The 23,391-nt window shown below is 36.8% G+C and overlaps 1 protein-coding gene across 6 annotated transcripts in view; it reads left to right on the top strand.

The window, feature by feature from the left end:
• Positions 1–19,613, top strand: part of PKN2 (protein kinase N2) — a 130,949-nt gene extending 111,336 nt beyond the window's left edge. For all 6 annotated transcript variants that reach the window (XM_039484120.1, XM_039484124.1, XM_039484122.1 and 3 more), the window contains 14 exons: positions 690–833; positions 979–1,054; positions 1,369–1,543; positions 1,812–1,941; positions 2,467–2,600; positions 2,704–2,776; positions 2,857–2,948; positions 7,208–7,384; positions 8,124–8,186; positions 8,834–8,910; positions 10,666–10,808; positions 12,602–12,709; positions 17,513–17,593; positions 17,674–19,613. In XM_039484120.1, coding sequence (XP_039340054.1) covers positions 690–833; positions 979–1,054; positions 1,369–1,543; positions 1,812–1,941; positions 2,467–2,600; positions 2,704–2,776; positions 2,857–2,948; positions 7,208–7,384; positions 8,124–8,186; positions 8,834–8,910; positions 10,666–10,808; positions 12,602–12,709; positions 17,513–17,593; positions 17,674–17,877 — 1,677 coding nt within the window. In that variant the 3' untranslated portion in view covers positions 17,878–19,613. The remainder of the gene's footprint in view (positions 1–689; positions 834–978; positions 1,055–1,368; positions 1,544–1,811; positions 1,942–2,466; positions 2,601–2,703; positions 2,777–2,856; positions 2,949–7,207; positions 7,385–8,123; positions 8,187–8,833; positions 8,911–10,665; positions 10,809–12,601; positions 12,710–17,512; positions 17,594–17,673) is intronic.
• Positions 19,614–23,391: the final 3,778 nt, after the last annotated feature.

Below are 23,391 nucleotides of genomic sequence, written 5' to 3'. Positions count from 1 at the left end.
TCTTTCCTAAAATCGAACAGATTTGTTACCTGAGGAGAAAGGGGGAACCTGTTAGTAAGCTAATTCTTTCAGACTGGATTAAGGGGTGTATTAAGTAGTGTTACTCCTTTGCAAGGAAACCAGTGCCTCTTGACTTGAAGATACTCTACTAAGGCCTTTGTAGCTTGTCTGAGACAGGTGCCTGTTGCAAAGATTTGCAAGTCAGCAACATAGAGTTCTGATGAATGAGCAATGTTTACTTAAAAAGTATGGACTTGGCATTGCAGTCCAGTGCTCAATCTGGTAAGATGGTGGAGCAGCCCATTTTTGCCTTGATCTCCTCACCCACCATCCTCTGATGGGGACGCTGCTCGCTAATCATGCACAGAGACACTAGTAGAAAAAAGAATGGTTATTTAGTGGTAACTATTATTCTTCAAGAGTTGCTCCTACATTCACACTGTGCACCCAGCTTCACCTCTGCCTTAGAGGCTAAGGAGGAGAAGCTGAGGTGACTTAGGGTGGAAGGGAGGGTGCACTCCTTTATGTAGACTGAGCCAATTACATCATCCTAATGTGAGAGTGCTCTTGCATCCCCAGCTTTTGTATACAGATCTCCACCTCAACACTAGAGGAGCTAGATCCCGTAAGTATTAGTGCACAGAAGCAACTATAAGTAACACTTCTTTTTTGTTTGTTTACTGTCGTAGTCACGTGAACTAGAAATTTCAGTTTATTGGCGTGATTGGAGGTCTCTGTGCGCCGTGAAGTTTCTGAGATTAGAAGATTTCTTAGACAACCAGCGACATGGCATGTGTCTCTATCTTGAACCACAGGGTACTCTATTTGCAGAGGTAAGAGCACTTACTTAATGTAAAAACTCAACCCACATTTGAAATAATTAAATTGCAGAATATTTTAAATGGCTTTTAATAAACTCTTAAGAATGCATTATATTCTGAAAGTGGAATTGTAATATACAAATTATCTGAACTGCAGGTTACATTTTTTAATCCAGTTATTGAAAGAAGACCAAAACTCCAGAGACAAAAGAAAATTTTTTCAAAACAACAAGGTAACAATTTATTAGGAATTAAAATTAAATTATAAAACTAAAAATGTAGTACAGATTTGCATGTTTTTATGCACTGTCCTAAAATATAATTGCAAATAAAGTTGGTGATAGTTAAATCTTTAATATTACATTCAGAAATGTTTGTTTAGAATTATGCAGTAGCATTTAATGGTAAATCGTTGAAAATTGCTAAGGAACATGACAAATTCAGTTTGTTCTCCATAAATTATAAACTGATGAATTTTAATTATAGCTTTTGGTGATATGTAAAGAAATTACTTGTGCTCTATTTTCTTTATTCACAATATCTACAGGCAAAACATTTCTCAGAGCTCCTCAAATGAATATTAATATTGCCACTTGGGGAAGGCTGGTGAGAAGAGCTATTCCTACAGTAAATCATTCTGGTACCTTCAGCCCTCAAGCTTCTGTGCCTGCTACAGTGCCAGTGGTTGATACATGCATTCCTGAACTAGCACGGTCAGCTAGGTAAATGTCTAAGATTTTGAAGCCAAATTTACATACAAAAGTAATGGTGCAATTCTTATTTACGCATGTAAATGAAAAATCTTCCTTATTTATTCTACAAAATTTAAACCTTGACATTTTCTAGTTGGACATCCATTTGTTGTATTTATTTAAAAAAGGAAAAAAATAAGATTTTCTAAAAACATATTAAAACAGGTTTTTCTTAAGTATTTTTAATATTAGTAAAACAGTCTCCATTGTACTCAGTGTGTGTTTGTTTTTCTGTAAGTGACTCGCCTGTAGCCAAACTGGACTTTGAACTTGAACCTGAACCTCCGCCTGCTCCACCCCGTGCATCGTCCCTTGGAGAAATATGTGACTCTTCATCTGAGAAAAAGGGACCAGATACACCCATTCAGGCAGGACATTTAAACTAGTCATAAAGTGTTGCATAGCATGTCACATTTTTAATCAAATATTTAATATTTGTGTTACAACTTTTTGTAGTTACAATGCATTTATTTCCTTCTGTTTTAAATAGAGAACGCTACAATTGGTGTATATGAAATTTTATCAAATTGTACATAATTACATATGGTATGTTTTAATACTGGCTATAGAGATTGGCCTTTTTCCATGGTTTTTAAGTGTTTGTCACACTGTTTTCCTACTGGTAGCTTTATAGGCCCAAAACCCAATTCTTGCAATTTATAGAGAAGTGTGTTATGAGTCACAAAGAGTGGAATGACTTTAGAAGAATAGGATTTAACAGAGGCCTGTCAGTAAATATAGTATTTTAGGCTAATTGGTATTTTGAATTTCACACAGTTGAAGTTTTGCAGTATTTTTTACTTCACTTTCCTTAAATATAGTACATTTCTTCATTCTTCAGCAGTCTCATTTTCTAAATCTTCAGATTTCTGTTTCTTCTACATATTTCACAGGATGCAGAAGCTACTTTTGATTTTGAAAATGAGAGAGATAGTAGTGTTTCAAAACTCCAAGCTGAAATTTGTGACCCTGAAATTCCACACACAGACATAAAGAGTACCAACATACGAGAGCCTGACGAGAGAAGGTAAAAAACACACTAGGTTTTTTGGTTCTTTTGACTATATGTTTTGTTGTTAACCCTAACTTGAAGTTTTCTGTAACTTACTACATTCATTGCTGTTTTACAGAACACAAAGATTTCAGTTTAGTCTGCAAGATTTTAGGTGTTGTGCTGTACTGGGTAGAGGTCATTTTGGAAAGGTACATTTTTTGATGACTACAAGTGTATTCAAAAAAGAAAAACTCACTTGTTTGAATAAATCACTTATCTACTCTTTCAGGTGCTGCTGGCTGAATACAAAAACACAAATGAGATGTTTGCTATTAAAGCGTTAAAGAAAGGAGACATTGTTGCTCGTGATGAAGTAGACAGGTCAGTTTCAAGAAAGTAACTAATACATGATGTATATTTTTTATATCTGCAAGAAATAGTTACTGGGTTGTAAATGATCATAGACTTTAATGGAGTAATGTTACTGAGCCCAGAGTGAGAGTTCAGATTGTATTTAGCAGAGGAATTCTCATGTAAGGTATTTGTTTCTCAGTCCAGTTGTATTTAATTAAACAGTAGTATTGTGGTTATACATATGAAATATTCTCAAGTGACTTCAGTAGAAAGAGAAATTTCCCATTGTAGCTGCAAATTTGATTTTCATGAGTTTTGTATCAGTCAAGAACTGTTAAGTTCATATTTATATTGGCAGGTAAAGGGAAACCTAACACACAGGAATTGGTGTTACTAGAGGCTTTCATCTTAGTCTGTTGATCTCCTGAGTGTAACTAGTCTCCTTTTTTATTTGGGAGAGAACACACAAATTACCCTACTACTGGGCAGGGCCATTATGGTATGGTCGGAGCTTACTATATTGAGAAATGTTACCTCAGCAGTCGTTGCCCAAACATCGAAATGATGAGGTTAAAAAAAAACCCTGAATTCCAGGTCACTATTCTTACGTTTAAAAAAACCTATAATTTGAGAGCCCAGGAAATAAACATGACCTTGAGAAGAATAAAATCAAGCAGAAGGAGAAATATAGCTAAAACTAATGGTCAGCTGTTTCTCTAATACAGGCGATCTGATGAACAAACTCATTGATTTTAGAAACTCATTCCTTTCTTAGCAGTCCAAAGTAAACCACATCTTTACTGGATCTGCAGACTGATTTTGCTCTTTCAAAATAAATGTTGAGATCTCATTCTATAGCAATTTGAGGTTTGCAACTGAATGTGAAAATCATCTCTACACTAAAATATTAATTCAAGAGTTACTCGGAAAAATAGTCCTGGAGTTATTGTTTTTTTTACAAACCACTTAGTCCCAGTGAAACTTCTTGGATGGACAAAATTTCCAGCATCCTCTTCCAACAAATTACTACTACTCCATTTAGAGAGGAAATATGTGAGCAGAATGAAGGGCCTCAGAAGGAGCTTCTATCAGTTCTTGAAGCACTGAGTTGAGCTTGTGTGGAGGGACAGTCACTTTGACTTAACTATTTGTATGTAGGTCTAAGAAATTTGATAACATTTGGTTGTAAGCCAACAGAGGTTCCTCTCATTTGTGTCCCTTAGGGCTTCAAAAGGAGACATTTGCACATGCAGCATAATATCCTTTAAAACTTTTATCAAAGATCTGTTTGGCAAAACTGGGGACATACTTGATGACACTCTTCCTTTTTCAAGCTAAAGAGAAACACAAACTGGGGAATTCTGCCCAACTTCAATGAGTAGTTCAGTAGCTAGTTGAACTCTCCAAACCATGTGGCCAAGGCAGTAGAGTTTTAAAAGTCCATCTTGTGTATAATATACAAAAAGTGGGGAAATAACTACATTACATAGATAGATACGTGTCGAGGTTCTAGGATGTCAAACCAATTAGAATATTATGTTTGCAGTTCTCTACAAAAACTGATCTGTGTATTTATAGAGGTGAGATAATACATTTTATTGGACCAACTTCTGTTGGTTAAAGAGACAAGCTTTAGAGCCACACAGAGCTCTTCTTCAGGTCTGCCTGGCACAAGTACCTTCAGAGTGTGTGATAACATTGACAAACTGAAAGTCCATGAAACAAGTGGAATTCAAGAAGATAACTAAACAAAAGCTGCTGACCTCTGCACTCATAGCATACGTCAGATAGAATACAACATTTCCTGCTTCATTCGAGAACGTGGATGTTTCCCCAGGAGTTCACATCCTAAAGAAGAAAGCTGGATCACCCTGAAGATTATTGAGTTGTGTGATCTTTTGAAGGAAACTAAGGGCAAAAAGGAAGACTGGTGAAAACAAGAGAGAGAGCAATATTCCCATATTGTGATTAAAGTGGCAAAAGAAGCTTGGCTTGAAGAACAGTGCATCAACATACAAAATCCTTTGTAGCAAATGCCACTAGGAAGGCCTATCAAATCATCAGAACTCTTTCATAAAGGATTCTTTGCAGGAAAAATACCCTTTCACCCAAGAACTCTGTAATATGAGTGAAACAAATTCTAAGTTGGAAGTGAAAAAGGCAGAGGAGATCTATACAAGAGAGCTTGATTTATCCTGATCAACCTACAGTTGAAAAAGCTGAGGATGTGGTGTAGACATTGAAAAGCAGTAAAGCCCCTCGAGTGGATAATATGCAAATACAAGCAGAATTAATTAACAGTGGTGGAGAAGCACTCATCCAGGTATTACCGTAAGCTTGTCACTGTGATTTGGGAGCCTGGAAGACTTGGACACACTCCCTGATAGTTCCTGTTCATAAAAGGGGAGACCCAGCTGTTTTGTGGAAATGTCATTGATACATCCTAGCAAAATACTGCTGCATATCATCCTGAAGAGAATTGCAGTCAAGATAGAGAACTTTCTGACTGAAGAACAAGGGGTTTTAGACCCAGAAGAGGTACGGTGGAGCAAATGTTCAACTTGCATGTGCTATGTGAGAGAGTACTGGAGAACAATGAAAGTTTTTGTGGATTTTGCTAAGGCGTTTGACAGCATATTGGGAAATCTTATGGCTGATCGGAGTTGGTGAAAATGTAATAAGGCTGAAGGTAAACCTCTATGGAAGCATGATGTCTTTCGTGTTTGTGGGACATGAGCAAAGTAGTTGTTTTGACTTGAGGATAGGTGCTAGCCAGGGTGTTTGCTATTCATGAACCCTCTTCAACCTGTTATCTTGAAGAAATATTAAGAAGAGCCACTGAGATGTCTGTTGGTGGATAAAAAATTAGTCATCTGTGTTTCACCAGTGATATTGACCTGATTGGATTGTCACAAGAAGAGGTGCAAAAATTGCTAGAAAGAATTGCAATGGAAGCAGAGAAATTAGATCTAAAGATATAACATTCAAAGCCAATGGTGACATCTGTTTGAAAAGGTGAAAATATTTCTACCCAAATCTGAGGAACCATTGAAGTGTTCATTGAAGTGTGTTGAGCACTTCAAATGTCTGTGTAGTGTGTGACTACAAGGGATGTTAAAAATCGTGTAGCGATCCGACATAGAATTGAACTCACGACTACTGCTGCAGCGACACTCAGCCACATTCGGAGAAGCGAAGATATTACCGTGAAGTGTAAAATGAAATTACTGCAGTCTCTTGCCTTCAGCATCTTATGTGTATGGGAGACATGGACTTTAAGGAAACTGGACATTAAGCTTTTTGCCTTTGAATTGCAATGTTATAGGGAACTGGTGCACATTATCTATACTTCACTCATGACTAGCCAGGAGACAATCGCCCATATTTACAAAACAATATGTTTATAAAAACATCTGTTAGTCTATAAGGTGCCACAGGATTCTTTGCTGCTTCTACATATTTACAACATAACTGATGACGGATATAATCGAGACAATGAGACAAAGAAAACTTGAGTTTGCAGGACATGTGGATTGGATGAGTGGAGGAAGATGGCTGAAGAAAATTTTGCAGGGATTGGTGCCAGAGGCAAAGGGCGCCCGTGGTGGGTGTTTTTCAACTATGCAGCTGACTGGATAGGATACAGTATGGTGTGCTTCTCAAGGCTATGAGAAGACTGCAAAATATGGAGGAAGATTGCTGGCCAGTGACTCGTGTTATTTACTGTTCATTGTGATTTGACTCTATGGTGCTTTGCACTATGAAAGAATATATGTGTGTGTGCATATATAGTAATGACATGCAGAAAGAAAAAGACAACTGAATTATAAGAGTCTACACTCATGGAATGGTTTTCATAGCAAACACCAGGAGTAATACTTTGGCTATCTGTGCCCAAAATATGCAGTGGAATTGTTTTCCCACTTTTTGAATATTACATGCAAACTACAATTTGTATCAGTTGATCTTAAATATTATATTTTATTTAAATTTGTGGGCATATTGAGAAATTCTAACAGGTATGCTTTCAAAGAGTTTCATGAGATGTTAGCCATATGTCTCCCTTCAAAGTCAGTCAAGTTGTACAGTTAAAATCCTGCATTGCACTTTGAAATTTTAGGCTTTGAGTATCATATCAAATCAGAAAAAGATTTAGGTATTATGAAAGCTTTTTTGGAGGGGAGGGAGGATGAGGGAGGTCTTTCCAATTGATTGTTCTGCGTATTGAAATTTGTAATATAACAATCAGTGTTAAATTTTGCTATTAAAATATTTTCTGTTTGCAGCCTTATGTGTGAAAAGCGAATTTTTGAAACTGTGAATAGTGTACGGCATCCCTTTTTGGTGAACCTTTTTGCTTGTTTCCAAACCAAAGATCATGTTTGCTTTGTAATGGAATATGCTGCTGGTGGAGACCTGATGATGCATATTCATACTGATGTCTTTTCTGAACCAAGAGCAGTGTAAGTGTTCACACCATTAATACCATTAAATATTTAAAGGCTTTGATATAAATTGTTCTGTCTCAGTGGGCTGAAAAAAAAACCCACCACACATTCAACTTTGCTTGCCTTTGCATGCTTGTGTATTGGATCACTTCACTGAGTACTGTAATAATCTTAAATGGACTAAAGATTAAAGCCTTGTTAAAATACATTCAACCCAGTTTGGTTAGAAAAAATAAATTTTATAGATATAGATACAGATATATAAAAATAGTATTTTCTGTTTTGGTTAGAATGGTCAAAACATTTTGTAGGCTGTCTGAATACAAGCGTATATGCCAATATGCTTAGATCTAAATTGCCTTAAAATGTAAATATGTAATATTTGTAAATGTTGTTTTGAAGAATTAGTAGTCTGTTTAAAATGTTAGCTGAAATTAAAAGATGATATAAATGCTCCAGCTTCAGTGGGAAGTGTTGGATACTTCGGGAATGGGTGCCATAGAAGACTACAGTATAAGCAGAAAAAACATGTTACAGGTTGGGCCACTTTTTGTCTAAACTTTTTCCTGGTAAATTTTAAAGCTTTGACTTAGAATTGTATAAAATTCCACATGTATCACACATTTAAAAAAAAATCCTCTGAAAAGTTTCTACATGCAGACTTATCTGTACTCTTCTGAAAGTAATTAATAAAAATACAGATTGATTCATTAAGCAAGACTGAAATTCTAGCTTTATTTAATTATTCAAACAGGTTTTATGCTGCGTGTGTGGTTCTTGGACTCCAGTATTTACATGAGCACAAAATAGTTTATAGGTAAGTAATCGATTCTTTCTCAAGACTGTAATTTTAACAATTTCTCCTTGCTTAACACTGTTTTTCTTCATCACTTCCTTGATTTGCTTACCCGAAGCATTATCTTTTTATTTGTTATTTTTCTTTCTATGCTAGCAGAAGAAGTTTGTTCTGACATACTTATGAGTGTAAACCAGGGGTAGGCAACCTGCGGCACGCGAGCTGATTTTCAGTGGCACTCTCACTACCCAGGTCCTGGCCACCGGTCCGGGGGGCTCTGCATTTTAATTTAATTTTAAATGAAGTTTCTTAAACATTTTAAAAACCTAATTTACTTTACATACAACAATAGTTTAGTTATATATTCTAGACTTATAGAAAGAGACCTTCTAAAAACGTTAAAATGTTTACCGGCACGCGAAACCTTAATTAGAGTGAATAAATGAAGACTCGGCACATCACTGCTGAAAGGTTGCCAACCCCTGGTGTAAACCATAAGTTATTGATGGAAGTCTTAAATCAGGAAAGGGATAACTAAAATTTAAGAGGGGCATTGCACTGCTCTTTTATTTTTAAATAACCTTTTTACCTTAGGGTGAATTATTATTATTGAGTACCACTATAGGCATATCAGTAATTCCAATTTACTTTCAAATACCGTTTTTTAGAGATTTGAAGTTGGATAACTTATTGCTGGATACAGAAGGATTTGTGAAAATAGCCGACTTTGGCCTTTGCAAAGAAGGTAACTGGTTTTTTTTAAATGATTTTTTAATGGGATTACACTTGACGGTTAGCAGATGAGCAGCCCTAGAGGTAGGAGCATCTAGCATATTTACTCTGTCTGTATATCACTGTAGAAAAATATCTCTGGGATCATCTCAGCTGGAGAACAGTGGAAGCAAAAGATCCTCACTGGGGAGATCATCCGAGTGTCTGCTATGAGGGCTCCTCTCTTCTTTCTGTCGGAATGACTGTACGCAAGAGGGTTGTTACTTTGTCATATCAGCTTGTTAACAATAAGTCATATCACATTTTGCTAAACAGTACTTCGTCCTGTTACAAGCATCATCCAATAATATCTAGAAGCATTCATTTTCTTCCCATCTACACCAAGTCACTGTTCCCTTCTCACTAATTCATTGTCCACTTTCAACAACTTTCAAATATCTCACACCACAAAGTGCAGTGGAAGTAGCTCCCTAAATAGATCATAGCTCAAAATATGGAAATATCTTCAAAAGGACACTCATTTTAATGGTCAGTTTCTGGCGTCTAGCTGCTGGAGGTGCTTTCTTGCAAATGAGACATAAAACAGATCTAGCAGCCATAGTTCAGATTCTCAGCCTGCACTGGGGAATGTGTCCCCTTTTCCAGCATCTCAGTGTGGGAGAGGGATGGCCATCAACAGGAGGAATCTAACTGGATTTGTTTCCTTCTTTTCCAGCTTGCTTTACTTGTCCTACAACTTTCCAGGTCCCAGCAATGTGGGAAATGGAATTTAGTAAATTGAGGGCAGTAGGTCAAAGATTACAGTTGAATTATTTGCATATCTTTGATACTAGCTATGCAACTATTCCACTATAAACAAAAACTTCCTAGAAAATGACAAAGGGTCATGTTATAAATGTAAAAGATCAATGAGAGGGACAGATTTCCTCATTTGTACCCACAACCTCCTAATACATAGTGATGTCTACAGTAATACATTAGTCAGCACCGGTGTAACATACAGCACCTATCGCAATAGGGGCCTGGCCTATAACTAGGGCCCCTAGGCACTGTGGTAATACAAATAATAATCATTGCAATTTTAACCAAGTTTTGCTATATTGCCTTATTTGTATACTGTGTATACCTTCAACTACATCCTGTGCAAGACTTTCTCTGACTTTGACATCATATGCTAGAATCTGGTAGAAGAAACCCTAATAATTTAAAGTATAGTTCTGCCGTGAAAAACTATTATGTAAAATGAAACCTTATTTAACAGATTCACTCACTGTACATATTAATCTTTTTTGCTTATTCAAGTGTCAAAAATAAGTGTGTGCTACTTTTTACTTCTGTTACCTGCTCTGGTTGCAGTGCTGCAAATGACAAATGTGTTCTCTTTCTTCTTGTGTGCCACCAGAATTGTTTACAAAGTTCCACTTTGTTTCATCTCTCCAAGCGCATTGTCTTCAATGTGATGACCAAGGTGTAACTGAGGGGCTAATTTGGCTTGCAGAATCATCATTATTGGTAGTTATGTACAAACAGAGAATCCAGCATGATGCACAGGGCCAAGATGGTGTTTGCACAGCTGGCAAATGGGAGAAAGATTTGTAAACTGAGCTCATTTGTTGAAGTCATCAGCACAAACATGGAGCCCGACAATTTTTTTTTTCTTTACATAGTTGCTTTGAAGAATAAATCTTACTGACTGAAGAAGTTCTTTACTTGGAAGGGTAGTAGTAAGAATACCGCTTGTTTCTTATGAAAATCGTAATTTTTTCAGGAATGGGATTTGGAGATAGAACAAGCACCTTCTGTGGCACTCCAGAATTTCTTGCACCAGAAGTGTTGACAGAAACATCCTACACAAGAGCTGTGGACTGGTGGGGTCTTGGTGTACTCATCTATGAGATGCTAGTTGGGGAGGTAAGCACAGTTGTAGCAAAAAAAATTTGATACAAACATCCAAGTCTTATGGGGTAAGCAAGTTTACAAAACCTAGCATGATTACAAAAATAAACTTGATATCTCAATCTCTCGAATTCTAGAATGTCCTACCTTTTTAAGCTTACAGCTATTGTATCATATAGGCCTGGTTCCATATCCTGTATTTTGTATGGATTTTTATGGGGTATCTTAATGAGAAAACTTGAAGGTGTAGCTGCTTGTTGTTGTTAAAAATAGAGGAATAGAAAACACCATAGGCTATAGGCCAGATCTTCAACAGGTGTAAATCACTGTAGCTCATTGACTTCAAACTGTATAGTACCACTGAATACCATACTTACTCATTCATAACTTTCAAACCACTTAACCAGTTATTTTCAGATTAGACTGAGTATTAGGGAGATTTACAAAAACAAGGTTGAAGTTCTAGCATCAGCCATTTTTAACACTGGAGCATACAATTTCAGATCAGAACATACGGAAAAAGTATTGGATCCTTTTTTTTAAAGATCAAAGATTAAACAAAACAATTTGGTTTACATTTCTTAAGCAACATTAGATAAACAAACAAAACAATATACCACAACTTTGGCCTCAATGCAAGCATGGAAAATTTCAACTTAACAGTTTTGGGGAGAAAATCATGAAATTCTGAAGAAGGGGAAAAGTTACAATGGAAGTTGGAATTCAGCCTTAAACTGTAATGTGCTCTTGCAGCAAGACACGTTTATTTAGCATTTCACTTACTGTTTTTCTCTTGAGAGACAAGGTAGTTGTGGTAGTATCTCTTATTGGGACCAATTACTGTTGATGGCTTGTTCTTTCCCCCAACAGAAGTTGGTGCAATAAAAGATTCACCTACCCTCTCTCTTTATAACCTCATATCTCATAACATGGTTACAACACCATTTTGCTCTTCACACTTTTTGTGAATGTCCTATCTAATTTTTCTTCATAGTAGCCTAGAAATTCTGCACCACAGATGTTATCATATATAAATGATTATTACCTCCCCTCCTGCCCTAATTATAAAAACTCCTTAAAGGTGATACAACTGCTTAAGTTGAAAAATAGTAACAGAGAAGTATTTATTAATAATAGCTGTCTTTAATGCCATGTGCATTTTGTCCTTTTAGAAAAAAGTTAATCACACAATCTACTTCTGTCCTTTTTCATCTTCACCCCTAACTAGTCTATTTCTTCAAATGGAAATGAAGTGCGCCAACACCATATGACCTACCAATGGTCCATAAACCACAGTTTAAAAACTGCTGGATGGTATGATGTGGTAAATGTTTTATCCAAACGAATTTGGGATGACCACATTACCTTGGAGTGGCAGCCACCCGAAACAAGTACTAATAAATGCTCTCCCACATTAGATAGTTTATTATTTATGCCTCAGTGCACAGGAAAATTATTTTATAAGTGTGTTTTAAAAAAACGAACATCTAAAAAAAAAAAAAGTGATTAAGGGGATGGTATTCTGTGACCTGCCTTGTCTGTCTATAAAAAGTATTATCGTATTTTCCCCTTCAGAAAGCTACATTATCTATTACAGGGAGAGGGAAAATAATTTGACACATTGAGACATCTAACTCTAAACTGAATGTGAAATAAGGCAATTGTTCCCCTTTTTGCCTTATCTTAAATACGGCAGCAGCAGCAACAAATTGCTTTAGTTTCTTTAGAAACATAGGTTGATTTTAAAATTTAGCTTCCAAAAATAAGAGAATTTTTTTTTGTTTTTTTGTTTAACTACTTTATCATAGTCACCCTTCCCTGGAGATGACGAAGAAGAGGTTTTTGACAGTATTGTAAATGATGAAGTAAGATATCCACGGTTCCTTTCTACAGAAGCCATCTCTATAATGAGAAGGGTAAGATTATAGTAAACAGTGAAATATTTTCTTTTTTTTTGTCTAATTATTGTTTTCCTTGAATAGGGGAATTTAAGAAATTTAAGTGCCTGCATTACAATGGACATTGTTTTCATCAGATTGGTTTCAGAACTGCTTCACTAATATTACTTTTTAAAATCAGCCTCACCATTTTGGTCTAACATGAAACTTAAGTGTTTGACTATTATTTACATTCTCTAGTTAGGAAAAAAAAATTCATTCATTAAAATGTCTTACATTACATTTGTTTAATTATTTAAACTTTTTGTTAATCTCTTAACACTGACACCATTTTTTCTAGACCCATTCTTTCCCATCCACATTTAGATACAAAAGAAACCAGACGAACAAAACCACTTCCCAGTGACTCACACGGTAGCTCAGTACTACCACATGAGTGTTCTATGCTAAGAAGAGACTTTGGGATTTTCACATTTCGTTCTGTCGGGGGTTGGAAGTACCACACACACTACATCTAAAGTCTCTTCTCATAAGAATTGGAGAAGGTGCACAATTGTATAGACACAGCATAAGTGAAATACCTTAGGCTAAAGGGTGCAGCCATATGCTCAACTAATATACAGTGTGCTTTCCAATTGTATCAGAATTTTGGCCAGACACAACAGGGCAAACCCTAAAGAAAAACCCCATTGCATTGGCAATGTCCACATAGAACAGACAGGACTATTACTTTTCATCCAGAAAATGTGCTAAATGAACTTTATTTTGCTCAGATTAACCTCAGAAAACAGATTCCAGTACAGTACCTGAGTAGACAATGCATGCAGTTTTGTGTTTCGAACAGAATGCTTAGGTCATTAGATCACCCCCTCTGGTGAACTGGGTTATTTCATTTATCTTCCTTCTGAGATGCTAAATTATTTCACTGTTTAGGAGGGACAGAAGATAATTTTGCTAATAAATATTTAACCTTAAAACTGAAGGAAAGAAATTATATACAGCAGATTAAAAAGCCCGTCAGTTATCTCTTGAAATGTGATTACAGAGCTTTGTTCCTTTAAATCTTACACTTAAAATGTTTCAATTGCTGGATAAAGCATACTGTACAGAGTCATAGGACTCAACCTAAAACTGTTGACATCTATATTTAAATCTTTTCCAAATGCACTAGATTTAAACTGACCCCATTTAGATAATCTCTTATTAAGAGGAAGAGAACTCCAGTCCAATACAGCAGTAAAGGAAGATTGCATTACAGGATCTTTCAATCTGATGCTGGGCACTTCACTTCATCCCTTCTGTCTATACCAGATAGTTACATCCCCAGGAGGCTTAGCTATTCTCTTACAGTATTAGGGCAGTTCCCTGTAATTCTCTTACAGTATTAGGGCAGTATCCAAGCAGTTCCCAATCCTCCATAGTAGGGCTGTCGATTAATCGCAGTTAAGTCACGCAATTAACTTTTAAAAAATGAATTGTGATTAAAAAGATTAATCACAGTTTTAATCACACAGTAAAACAATATAATACCAATTGAAAATTATTAAATATTTTGCATGTTTTTCTACATTTTCATATATATTGTATTCTGTGTTGTAATTGAAATCAAAGTATATATTTTTATAATATTTGCACTGTAAAAACAATAAACCAAAGAAACAGTATTTTTCAATTCACCTCATACAAGTACTGTAGTGCAGTCTCTTTGCTGTGAAAGTGCAACTTACAAACGTCAATTTTTTTTGTTACATAACTGCACTCAAAAACAAAATGTAAAACTTCAGAGCCTACAGGTCCACTCAGTCCTACTTCTTGTTCAGCCAATCGCTACGGCAAACAAGTTCGTTTACATTTGCAGGCGATAATGCTGCACGCTTCTTATTTACGATGTCACCTGAAAATGAAAACAGGCATTTGCATGGCACTTTTCTGGTTGGCATTGCAAGGTCTTTACGTGTCAGATATGCTAAACATTCGTATGCCCCTTCATGTTTCAGCCACCATTCCAGAGGACACATTTCCAAGCTGACGCTCATTTAAAAAAAAAAATGCATTAATTACAGTTGTGACTGAACTCCTTGGCAGGGAATTGTATGACCCCTGCTCTGTTTTGCCTGCATTCGGCCATATATTTCATGTTATAGAAGTCTCAGATGATGACCCAGCACATGTTGTTTGTTTTAAGAACACTTTCACTGCAGATTTGACAACATGCAAAAAAGGTACCAATGTGAGATTTGTAAAGATAGCTACAGCACTTGACCCAAGGTTTAACAATCTGAAGTGACTTCCAAATTCTGAGAGGGATGAGGTGTGGAGCATGCTTTCAGAAGTCTTAAAAGAGCAACACTCCGATGCGGAAACTACAGAACATGAACCACCAAAAAAGAAAATCAACCTTTTAGTGGTGGCATCTGACTCAGATAATGAAAATGAATATGCGTCAGTCCGCACTGCTTTGGATTGTTATTGAGCAGAACCTGTCATCAGCATGGACGCATGTCCTCTGGAGTGGTGGTTGAAGCATGAAGGGACATATGACTCGTTAGCGCATCTGGCACGTAAATATCTTGCGATGCCAGCTACAACAGTGCCATGAGAACACCTGTTCTCACTTTCAGTTGACATTGTAAACAAGAAGCGGGCAGCATTATCTCCTGCAAATATAAACAAACTTGTTTAAGCGCTTGACTGAACAAGAAGTGACTGAGTGGACTTGCAGGCTCTAAAATTTTACATTGTTTTATTTTTTAATGCATTTTTTGTACATAAGTCTACATTTTTAAATTCAACTTTCATGATAAAAAGATTGCACTACAGTACTTGTATTAGGCGAACTGAAAAATACTATTTCTTTTTTACCATGCAAATACTTCTAATAAAAAATTATAAAGTGTGCACTGTACACTTTGTATTCTGTATTGTAATTGTAATGAATATTTAAAATGTAGAAAACATCCAAAAATATTTTTGTAATTGCTTCACAGCCCTTCTTCATAGATTTTTAAAGCCAGGAAGGACCAGTGTGATAGTATAGTCTAACCTCCTACATAACACATAAACCATAGAATTTCATCTAAGAATTCCTGTGTCAAGCCCAATAACTTCTGGTTGAACTACCGCATATCTTCTGGTCTCTAAATCAAGATTAGATGTCTTTTCAGAAGTGATGGAGAATCTAACACTTTTTCCTTGGCAAACTGTTCAAATGGCCAATTATTTTCGCTGCTTAAAAATAGTTGTTCCTTATTTCAAGTTTGTGTAGCTTCAATTCAAGAAGATAGATCACTATGCCTTTGTCTGCTGTCTGTCAGAAATCCCCCAGGTACTTACCGACAGTGATCAAGTCATGTCTTAACCATCTCTTTGTTAAGATAAAAAGATGGTGGTTCTTTAGACTCTGACTGTAAGGTTGGTTTACCAGACTGATCATTTTTATTGCTCTTTACTGAACCTTTTCCAATTTTTCAGTATCCTTCCAGAAGTCTGAACACTAGATCTTAGACACAGAATTCCAGTAATAGTCTCATTAATGCTGTATACAAAGATAATAGCACCACCTTACTACTATTCTATAGTCCAGTTTATACATCCAAGAGTTGCATTCATTTTCTTAGTCACAGTATCCCATTTGAGAGCACACGTTCAGTTGGTTATCCACCATGATCCCCTAGGTCCTTTTCAGAGTCAATTCTTTCTAGGATATAGTCCCCTCACATCTTGTAAACGTGATCTTACTTTGCATTTAGCTTCATTAATACATGTCCAGGAAATGGGACTTCCTTTTTGTTCAATACGCAGATTGTAAGGAAGGGAACAGAAGCCTTGCACGTCCAGTCCAAGATGGATTAAATTACTTATTATGGAAAGTTGCAAAGGAAGTCATAAAAGTTCCCATTAGCATTCATTTCATTCATGCTATGGTGACTTCATGGGCAAAAAGATACTGGTTATCCTATGAAATTATATAGAAATAGTAGTACCTCTGCACTCCTTCACCTCGGTGGCTAATACTGCTTTTAGATGGTGGGTTAGCCAAGCCATTGCTGTCCATTGAAACTTTTCTTATTTCTATGCTGCTGATCTGTCCGTAGTCCAATGAAAGAGATGGGCCTTACAGAATAGTCACTCCAGACTGGACACTTGGGGAAGACACTTACTGGCAAGAGCAGAGTTTTCCCATGTGATCACCCAGGACTTGATGTTAGGACTTGCCTGTTAAAGATATGTCAGATATTAGTTATCCTTTTAGTTTTAACTCATTCTGTTCTGTTCAGGCCATGGATGAGTGTGGTATGTAACACACAGTATTTAGTAAAAGGATGATTTAAATGTCCGTTCTTCGGTTTTGTTTTATTAGAACCTTAACACACACACAGAATTGTGTTGTTGGCATATGGGCCCATTTATAGAATAACATGCTTCTACATGGAGATCAGAATTTAGTTTCTAGGGTCTGCAGTGACTGGAAGTATCTCACATTTCCCTCTAATGTCCTTCTGCGGCATAGCATGAAGCAGTTTTCAGCCTTTTCTGACAAAACTGAGTGCTGTGAAATGGGGTATAGGGGGGTGGAGAAATATGGATGCTGTAAGGACCCACTTTCTCCCAGGTTAAATGAGGAAAAAGATGAAAGCTTATGAAAATTTTACAATTTGTAAAGAAATTAAGCACAGTTTTAGAGAGTTTCTCTGCCTCTTCTGTGAACGCTGCTTTTCCAGTAAATCTAATCTCCTTGCTCCTTTGGTCTGTAGCATCAGCTACCTATTATATATTTTTTCTCCAATTTTGAGTGCTAAGATCTTCAAAATGTTTTGTTAGCTGCTACGAAGAAATCCAGAGCGGCGCCTTGGAGCTGGTGAGAAAGATGCTGAGGATGTGAAAAAGCATCACTTCTTCCGGGTATGTAAAAGCTAGTGTTGTTTGTAAAACATTAATTCTCAGCGAGGCAGGAAACTAACCAACAATTGATTGTTTTACAGGTAATAGATTGGAATGCTTTGCTGGCTAAGAAGGTGAAGCCCCCTTTTGTACCCACCATTAGAGGAAGAGAAGACGTTAGTAATTTTGACGATGAATTTACCTCAGAAACACCTATTCTCACTCCACCCCGGGAACCACGGATACTTTCAGAAGAAGAGCAGGAAACGTTCAGAGATTTTGATTACATTGCTGATTGGTGTTAATTTCTAGACACTGTGAAATCATAGCTAACTGGTTCACAAGAATGCCTCTCAGAAGAACACCGGCCCTTCAATTGCTCTCTGTGCCACCTGTAACTTCTGATTTTTATTCACATGAAGATTCTTTAACGTACTGTTTTTAATACTCTTGTGAAGAGTGGCCTCCATGTCATACTTTGATCTGAGCACTGGAAAGCAGTTCTATAGAGTTTTTAAGCTGAGTTGGTGAATACAGGCCACCTTAAGCACTCTCACGTGGACACACTTGGATCTGTACTGTAATTGTTACTTTTCTACAGCAGATAATTGTAAAATACATGCCTTAAGGGGGGGGGGGGAGTTTTGAGCTAGATTGATAACCATTTAACTTTATTCAGACATTTTAAAATAGAAGTTTGGGGTGCTATTGACATTCATGAGAATATGATTTTATCTGGAGAAGGCAAATGGTCAGTTTTTTAAAAAATTACTGTAATGTCCAAAAATGTTTTTTAGACTTATGCACACTTTCAGCTTGAGTTTTAAAATAATGGAAATTAAGAACTGATGCCTTGTTTTGTAAATTTTCTATGGTATTTATTAGAAAAAAAATGTGTTAAATGCCTTGCCTTTGTGAGAACAGTGAAAGTGCTTCCATACAAACAAACCAGACAGGTCCTGAAAGTTTACCAAAGCCACTTGCCAAACAGTTTTTGCCTTTAAGCATGGCTTTAAAAAGGAAGGGGGGAAAAAAGACTCAGCAGATATGAAGAATGTAGTAAGAATGTCTGTTCAGTCTTATCAATAGTGTATGTGTTCCCAAGTCCATCCACTTCTGTACTCTTGAAATCCAAGCCTTTTTCCACTAATTGGACAAATCTTACGTTAATCATACCATCCTTAGCGATCTAGTTCATCTTGTCTACTATATATCATATCATATCTTTAGAAAACAAAGATTTTCAATGTATACATGCTGTGAACATGTATATTTGGAAGTTGTAATGCATTCTTAGTTGCAGGCATGTAATTTAATTGTACCACTTCATGAATTTTGCACAGTGGCCATGTGAACACATCGTAGAACTCTGTTAATAGACTAACATTTGTATACATTTTGGGCCACTGAATTCCAGAACTTAGATTGGCAATTACTGAGGGTAAAAGCAATATGTTGTAACAGAATGTATAAATATTTTTGATAAGTGTATATTTTATAAACCTCAACACTAAAAACTGTACCTCAAAAGTCAAAAAATAGTTTAGACCGGATACTGTGTGTGCTTTTAAACTCAGTCATTGACCTATTTTTGGCTGTCAGTATTCTGTAGGTAAACAGCCACTCTTGGAAAACAAGTTTCCAGTGTTTTCCTTAACTCACTAATAACATTTATATTTGATCCTGTGCTTCTTGTAGGTTCATCCTGGTCCCTGGAGAGCAAATGGCTAGCAAAAACTGTAAGAATCCAAAGTCAAATGAGTGCAGATTGTGGAATTAAATATTCCAAATAAATTATATAAGAAACACAAACCATGTTGATCTTCAAAGAATGAAGTAGTGAAATTCCAAGGTGTTACTTTTGAAAAGTGAACCTTTTGTAAGTAAATGACTGTAGGTTAGAACACTAAATATCAGAAGTCCTGAACCAAGAGGCCTATGGGAGAAAATGGGTTGATAGACCTGAATAATGTATAAGACAGTTTCCTTTTAGGCAAAAAGGAAGAATGGTAACAGGACAGAATATAGAAATCATGGTTTTGGCTTATTAAATGAAGGTCTTAAAGTGGGAACAATATAATTTAACTTGTTTCAAGATGCTGATTATCTCTGAGGTGGGGAAAAAAACTTAAATTTAACACTAAACACTTTTGAGGTACAGTCTGTTCACCCTTTTGGGCTCCCAAATATATATATATAAAAGTGTCTAAAAGAGGATGCTTAGAATTTTTAAAAGCACCCTGGGAAATACCTTTTTGTAACTACATCTTGTACAGAATTATTTTTCATCTAAGTAAATCACTAAAAAAAAAATTAGGGCAGGGTATGTTCACACAGTTAAGCTGAAAGAAAGCACTAATTTTATCTCTGTAGTTTTTTAAAATTATTTGTAGGCAGATTAAGATTTTAAACTAGATTGTAAATATATTTTGCTATACTTTATCTGTATGTGGCTGCTCAAGCACTTTGTAAGGAAATTAGGATATTTTAGAATGGTACACTATGCATTAAAATGAAATGTGCCTTTAACAATGTCATTCTAAGTGTTTTGCAGTCATTAATATCACAAATTAAAGTTTAAGTAGTTTGTAACTTGTGTCCCAAATATGATTTTACTGGCTGACTGTGTAGTGACTTACATATTTCACTTTTTTCCCCAGATATCTTTCTGAATTTGATATTTGTCCACCCTAAGGGAGAGGATACTTAGTAACAAAGGTTATACCAAAAAGTTTGGAGTTTTTTTCTAACTGCTGCTTGCTTTACACTGGTATGCAGTCCTAAGGAGGCTAATATGACCATCTGTGTAAGAGCACCCTTTATAATAGCTTAATGTTAACAGGGATGATATTAATTTAAAAACAAGATCTTTAAATACTAGAACTAGTGTTATACATGGTTGATTCCTAAGGAAAGCCAAACTTTACCATTGTTCATTTTAATAAGCTGTGGCAACTTTTCACTTGTTTTAATTAGTATGAAGGCAGTAGGCATTGTTCATGTGCTGCTATAGGGGTCTATAAGCTACTTTAAATCTAATGTCCAGGTCATTGGTGGTGTGGTACAGGAACCCTGCCCCTTCACTAATTGGGCTGATAGTAGAGAGCATGCATGTGATGTATTTCATTCTTTCCTAAACAGGTGCCTCTAAGCTGGACCATGGGTTACATGCTGAACCTAAAAAGCCCCTCCTTTCCATAGAGCACCCCAAGGGGACCAGAGTAGGAGATTATCCTATGATTAGAGAGATCATGTTCCTTTACATGTTTAAAAAAATTTACCAACACCACCTCCCATAAAACATCTGGGACCATTCTTTAGCATCATTCACTCCAGAAAATGAATTAAGTGGGGACAGTTGATTTCAGTGTAGCATGTCTTTAACCTTACAGTTTCTTGTGGAAGTATGTTACAAAAGCTTTGTGATGCTCCCCTGTGTCCAATAGATTTCCCACAAGTAGTACAGGAAAAAATGGTGTAATTGTAATTACATGTACACTGACCAGCAAAAGTGTGCATTCTGGATTATTAGGGTACCACCATTAAGAAGAGGCTACTTAAAAAAGCCTTGGCCTAAAAGCTTAGTCTAAACCAGAGGTTCTTAAACTATGGTCTGCAGATCAACTGAATGGAGCTTGTGGACCACTGGTGGTCTGTGACTCGTTCCCTATAAGGTGTGTGCTTGGGTAGCAGCACATGAGTGAATGAAGAGCCACCCACCTAATTTAGTGGAGCCCCACCTGCACAGCTCCCCTAATCAGATGCCTGGCCCTGGAGAAGACTATGTAAGGGGAGGTGGTGGCATTGGGGAAAAATAGGAGTTGGATGGAATTTAGGAATGTAGCTGCTGGGGAGAGATGGCACATCCATCACATTAGAAAGGTGACAGTAAAATTGTGTATTTGTAGAACAAAAATTTTTTTAATATAGTGCTTTTATCTAAAGTGCTTTACAATAATTAGCTAATGATACAAACATTTGAAAAGTTTAAGTGGTCCATGGGGAAAAGTTTGTGTTGCTGTTTAGACCAGTGGTTCTCAATGTGACATGCATAGACCATCACATGGTTAAGAATAAACTTTCAAAGAGTATCTAGGTGAGTTAATTATTTCAGTGGGAAATAAGCTCTAAATTGTATATATCCTGAGCTTATAAAGCACCACCAGGGCAAAGTGGGATGAAAATATTCTACACCTAACCCCTATTTATTCCTGTAGTAGGACTGAGGTATCAAAGGCTGTAAGGCCTAGAAAAAAATATTTATCTGCTTCCTCTTTCAGTGATGGACTGGCTTCAACCTTGAATGGTTTGTAAGAATTGTGTTAAACCCTTGCACGATCTTTCTCCCAAAGTTTCCCCTGGACAGCTCTTCTAAAGGCAACATCTTGCCTATAAGAGGGAAGGAACCTGTTAAACTTCCCCTCCAGTTACCAGTGTTGCTATCTTCTGTATGTTAAGTACCTCTTACCTTCAGAAAAATCTCTTCTATAGCAACGCTATTCTAGCCTCACAGGCTCGAAAAACATTAAACATTGGGGAAGTGAGTGATATCACTAAGCATTACCTTTAATCGGTTTCAGACTAGTAAAAGGCTTTTGTTTGGAATAAATCTCTCCTCTCCCCGCACATGTGCTTTTGCTGTTAATAGAAGGGGAGGTTTTACATCTTAGCACTAGCTTTGTACTATTGTTTTTTGTTAACTGAACCACTTTGCATCAGGTATATTCAAGAGCAACATTCACATTAAGGCTTCAGATCAATCCTGCCAATTGTCCTCTGCCTTGTAGAGATGAGGAATACACCTTACTACAAGCCTTCTTATGACCCTTTGACCACACTCCTGGCTGTTTTTATTAGTTGTCCCCTGAAATTAGTGGGTTTCTGAGGTCCTGTAGATCCTCCCCTTAGGCTGAGGGAGGGATCCTTTAGCATTGGGCAGGCTTCTACCCACCCAGTTTCCCGAAAACCCACTAGATACAAACCTCCCATGCTTTTACCTTAGCTCAGTCCCCTTCAAACTGCTCTGTAGTTCTGGTGGTTATATGCCTGTAAGTGGCTACAGGGGTTGCCTCACCGCCAGCTCCTACTTCTCTTCTCTCTGGGCTCCACTTACTTCACCCTCTGTCTGTACTAGAGGGGCAGGCAGGATGACATCTCTCTCTCTTTTTCCCAAATTTTATGTAAAATGCTTCTTTAGGTACGAAACTAGAGTTCTCTGGATTACTGTTGGTTACATACTGTACTTTCAGCTTGAAAATGTTTGAGGGGACATACATTACCTTCCATCCTCAAGGTTTTTAGAAAACTCAACCCTTACAACAAGTTAGTGTACATCTAATATTTCAGCTCAAGCACAATACATGGTAAGGTTACCTTAACCCACTGTGCACAACACAGGTCAACCTGTTAAGAAGGTTAACTATTCAGTACAGTGAAAGGCCCTGTTTTACCTCACAGGCAATGGAACTAATAGTAGTCTAGGGCAATATCAGCCTATTGACAGTCAAGGGAAAATTTATGAAGCTTGAATACAGCTTATCCAGCCTAAGTGGGTGGAGATTGGGGGATACCACCTTTTACTCCTATGCAATGGGAACTTCAATGATCACATGTAGTTAGGACTTCAAGGGCCTGAAAAAAAACTGCCATATTTCAATAGTCTTCAGTGAGAGAAAGGGATTAAAACTGAAGCAGCAAGAAAACAGTCAGCACTATTGACAATTATAATGTTAGCAGTGGGCACAGAGCCCTTCCTTGGATGGATTAGGACCAGATGGGTAGCAGCCTGACCCCCTCAGCTGTTCATTTTGATAATTAAA

This window comes from Mauremys reevesii, linkage group 8 (assembly GCF_016161935.1).
Source record: "Mauremys reevesii isolate NIE-2019 linkage group 8, ASM1616193v1, whole genome shotgun sequence".
In the NCBI taxonomy this organism is placed as follows: domain Eukaryota; kingdom Metazoa; phylum Chordata; order Testudines; family Geoemydidae; genus Mauremys; species Mauremys reevesii.
Note: the sequence above shows the minus strand (reverse complement) of the source record. Positions and strands in the feature narration are given on the sequence as shown.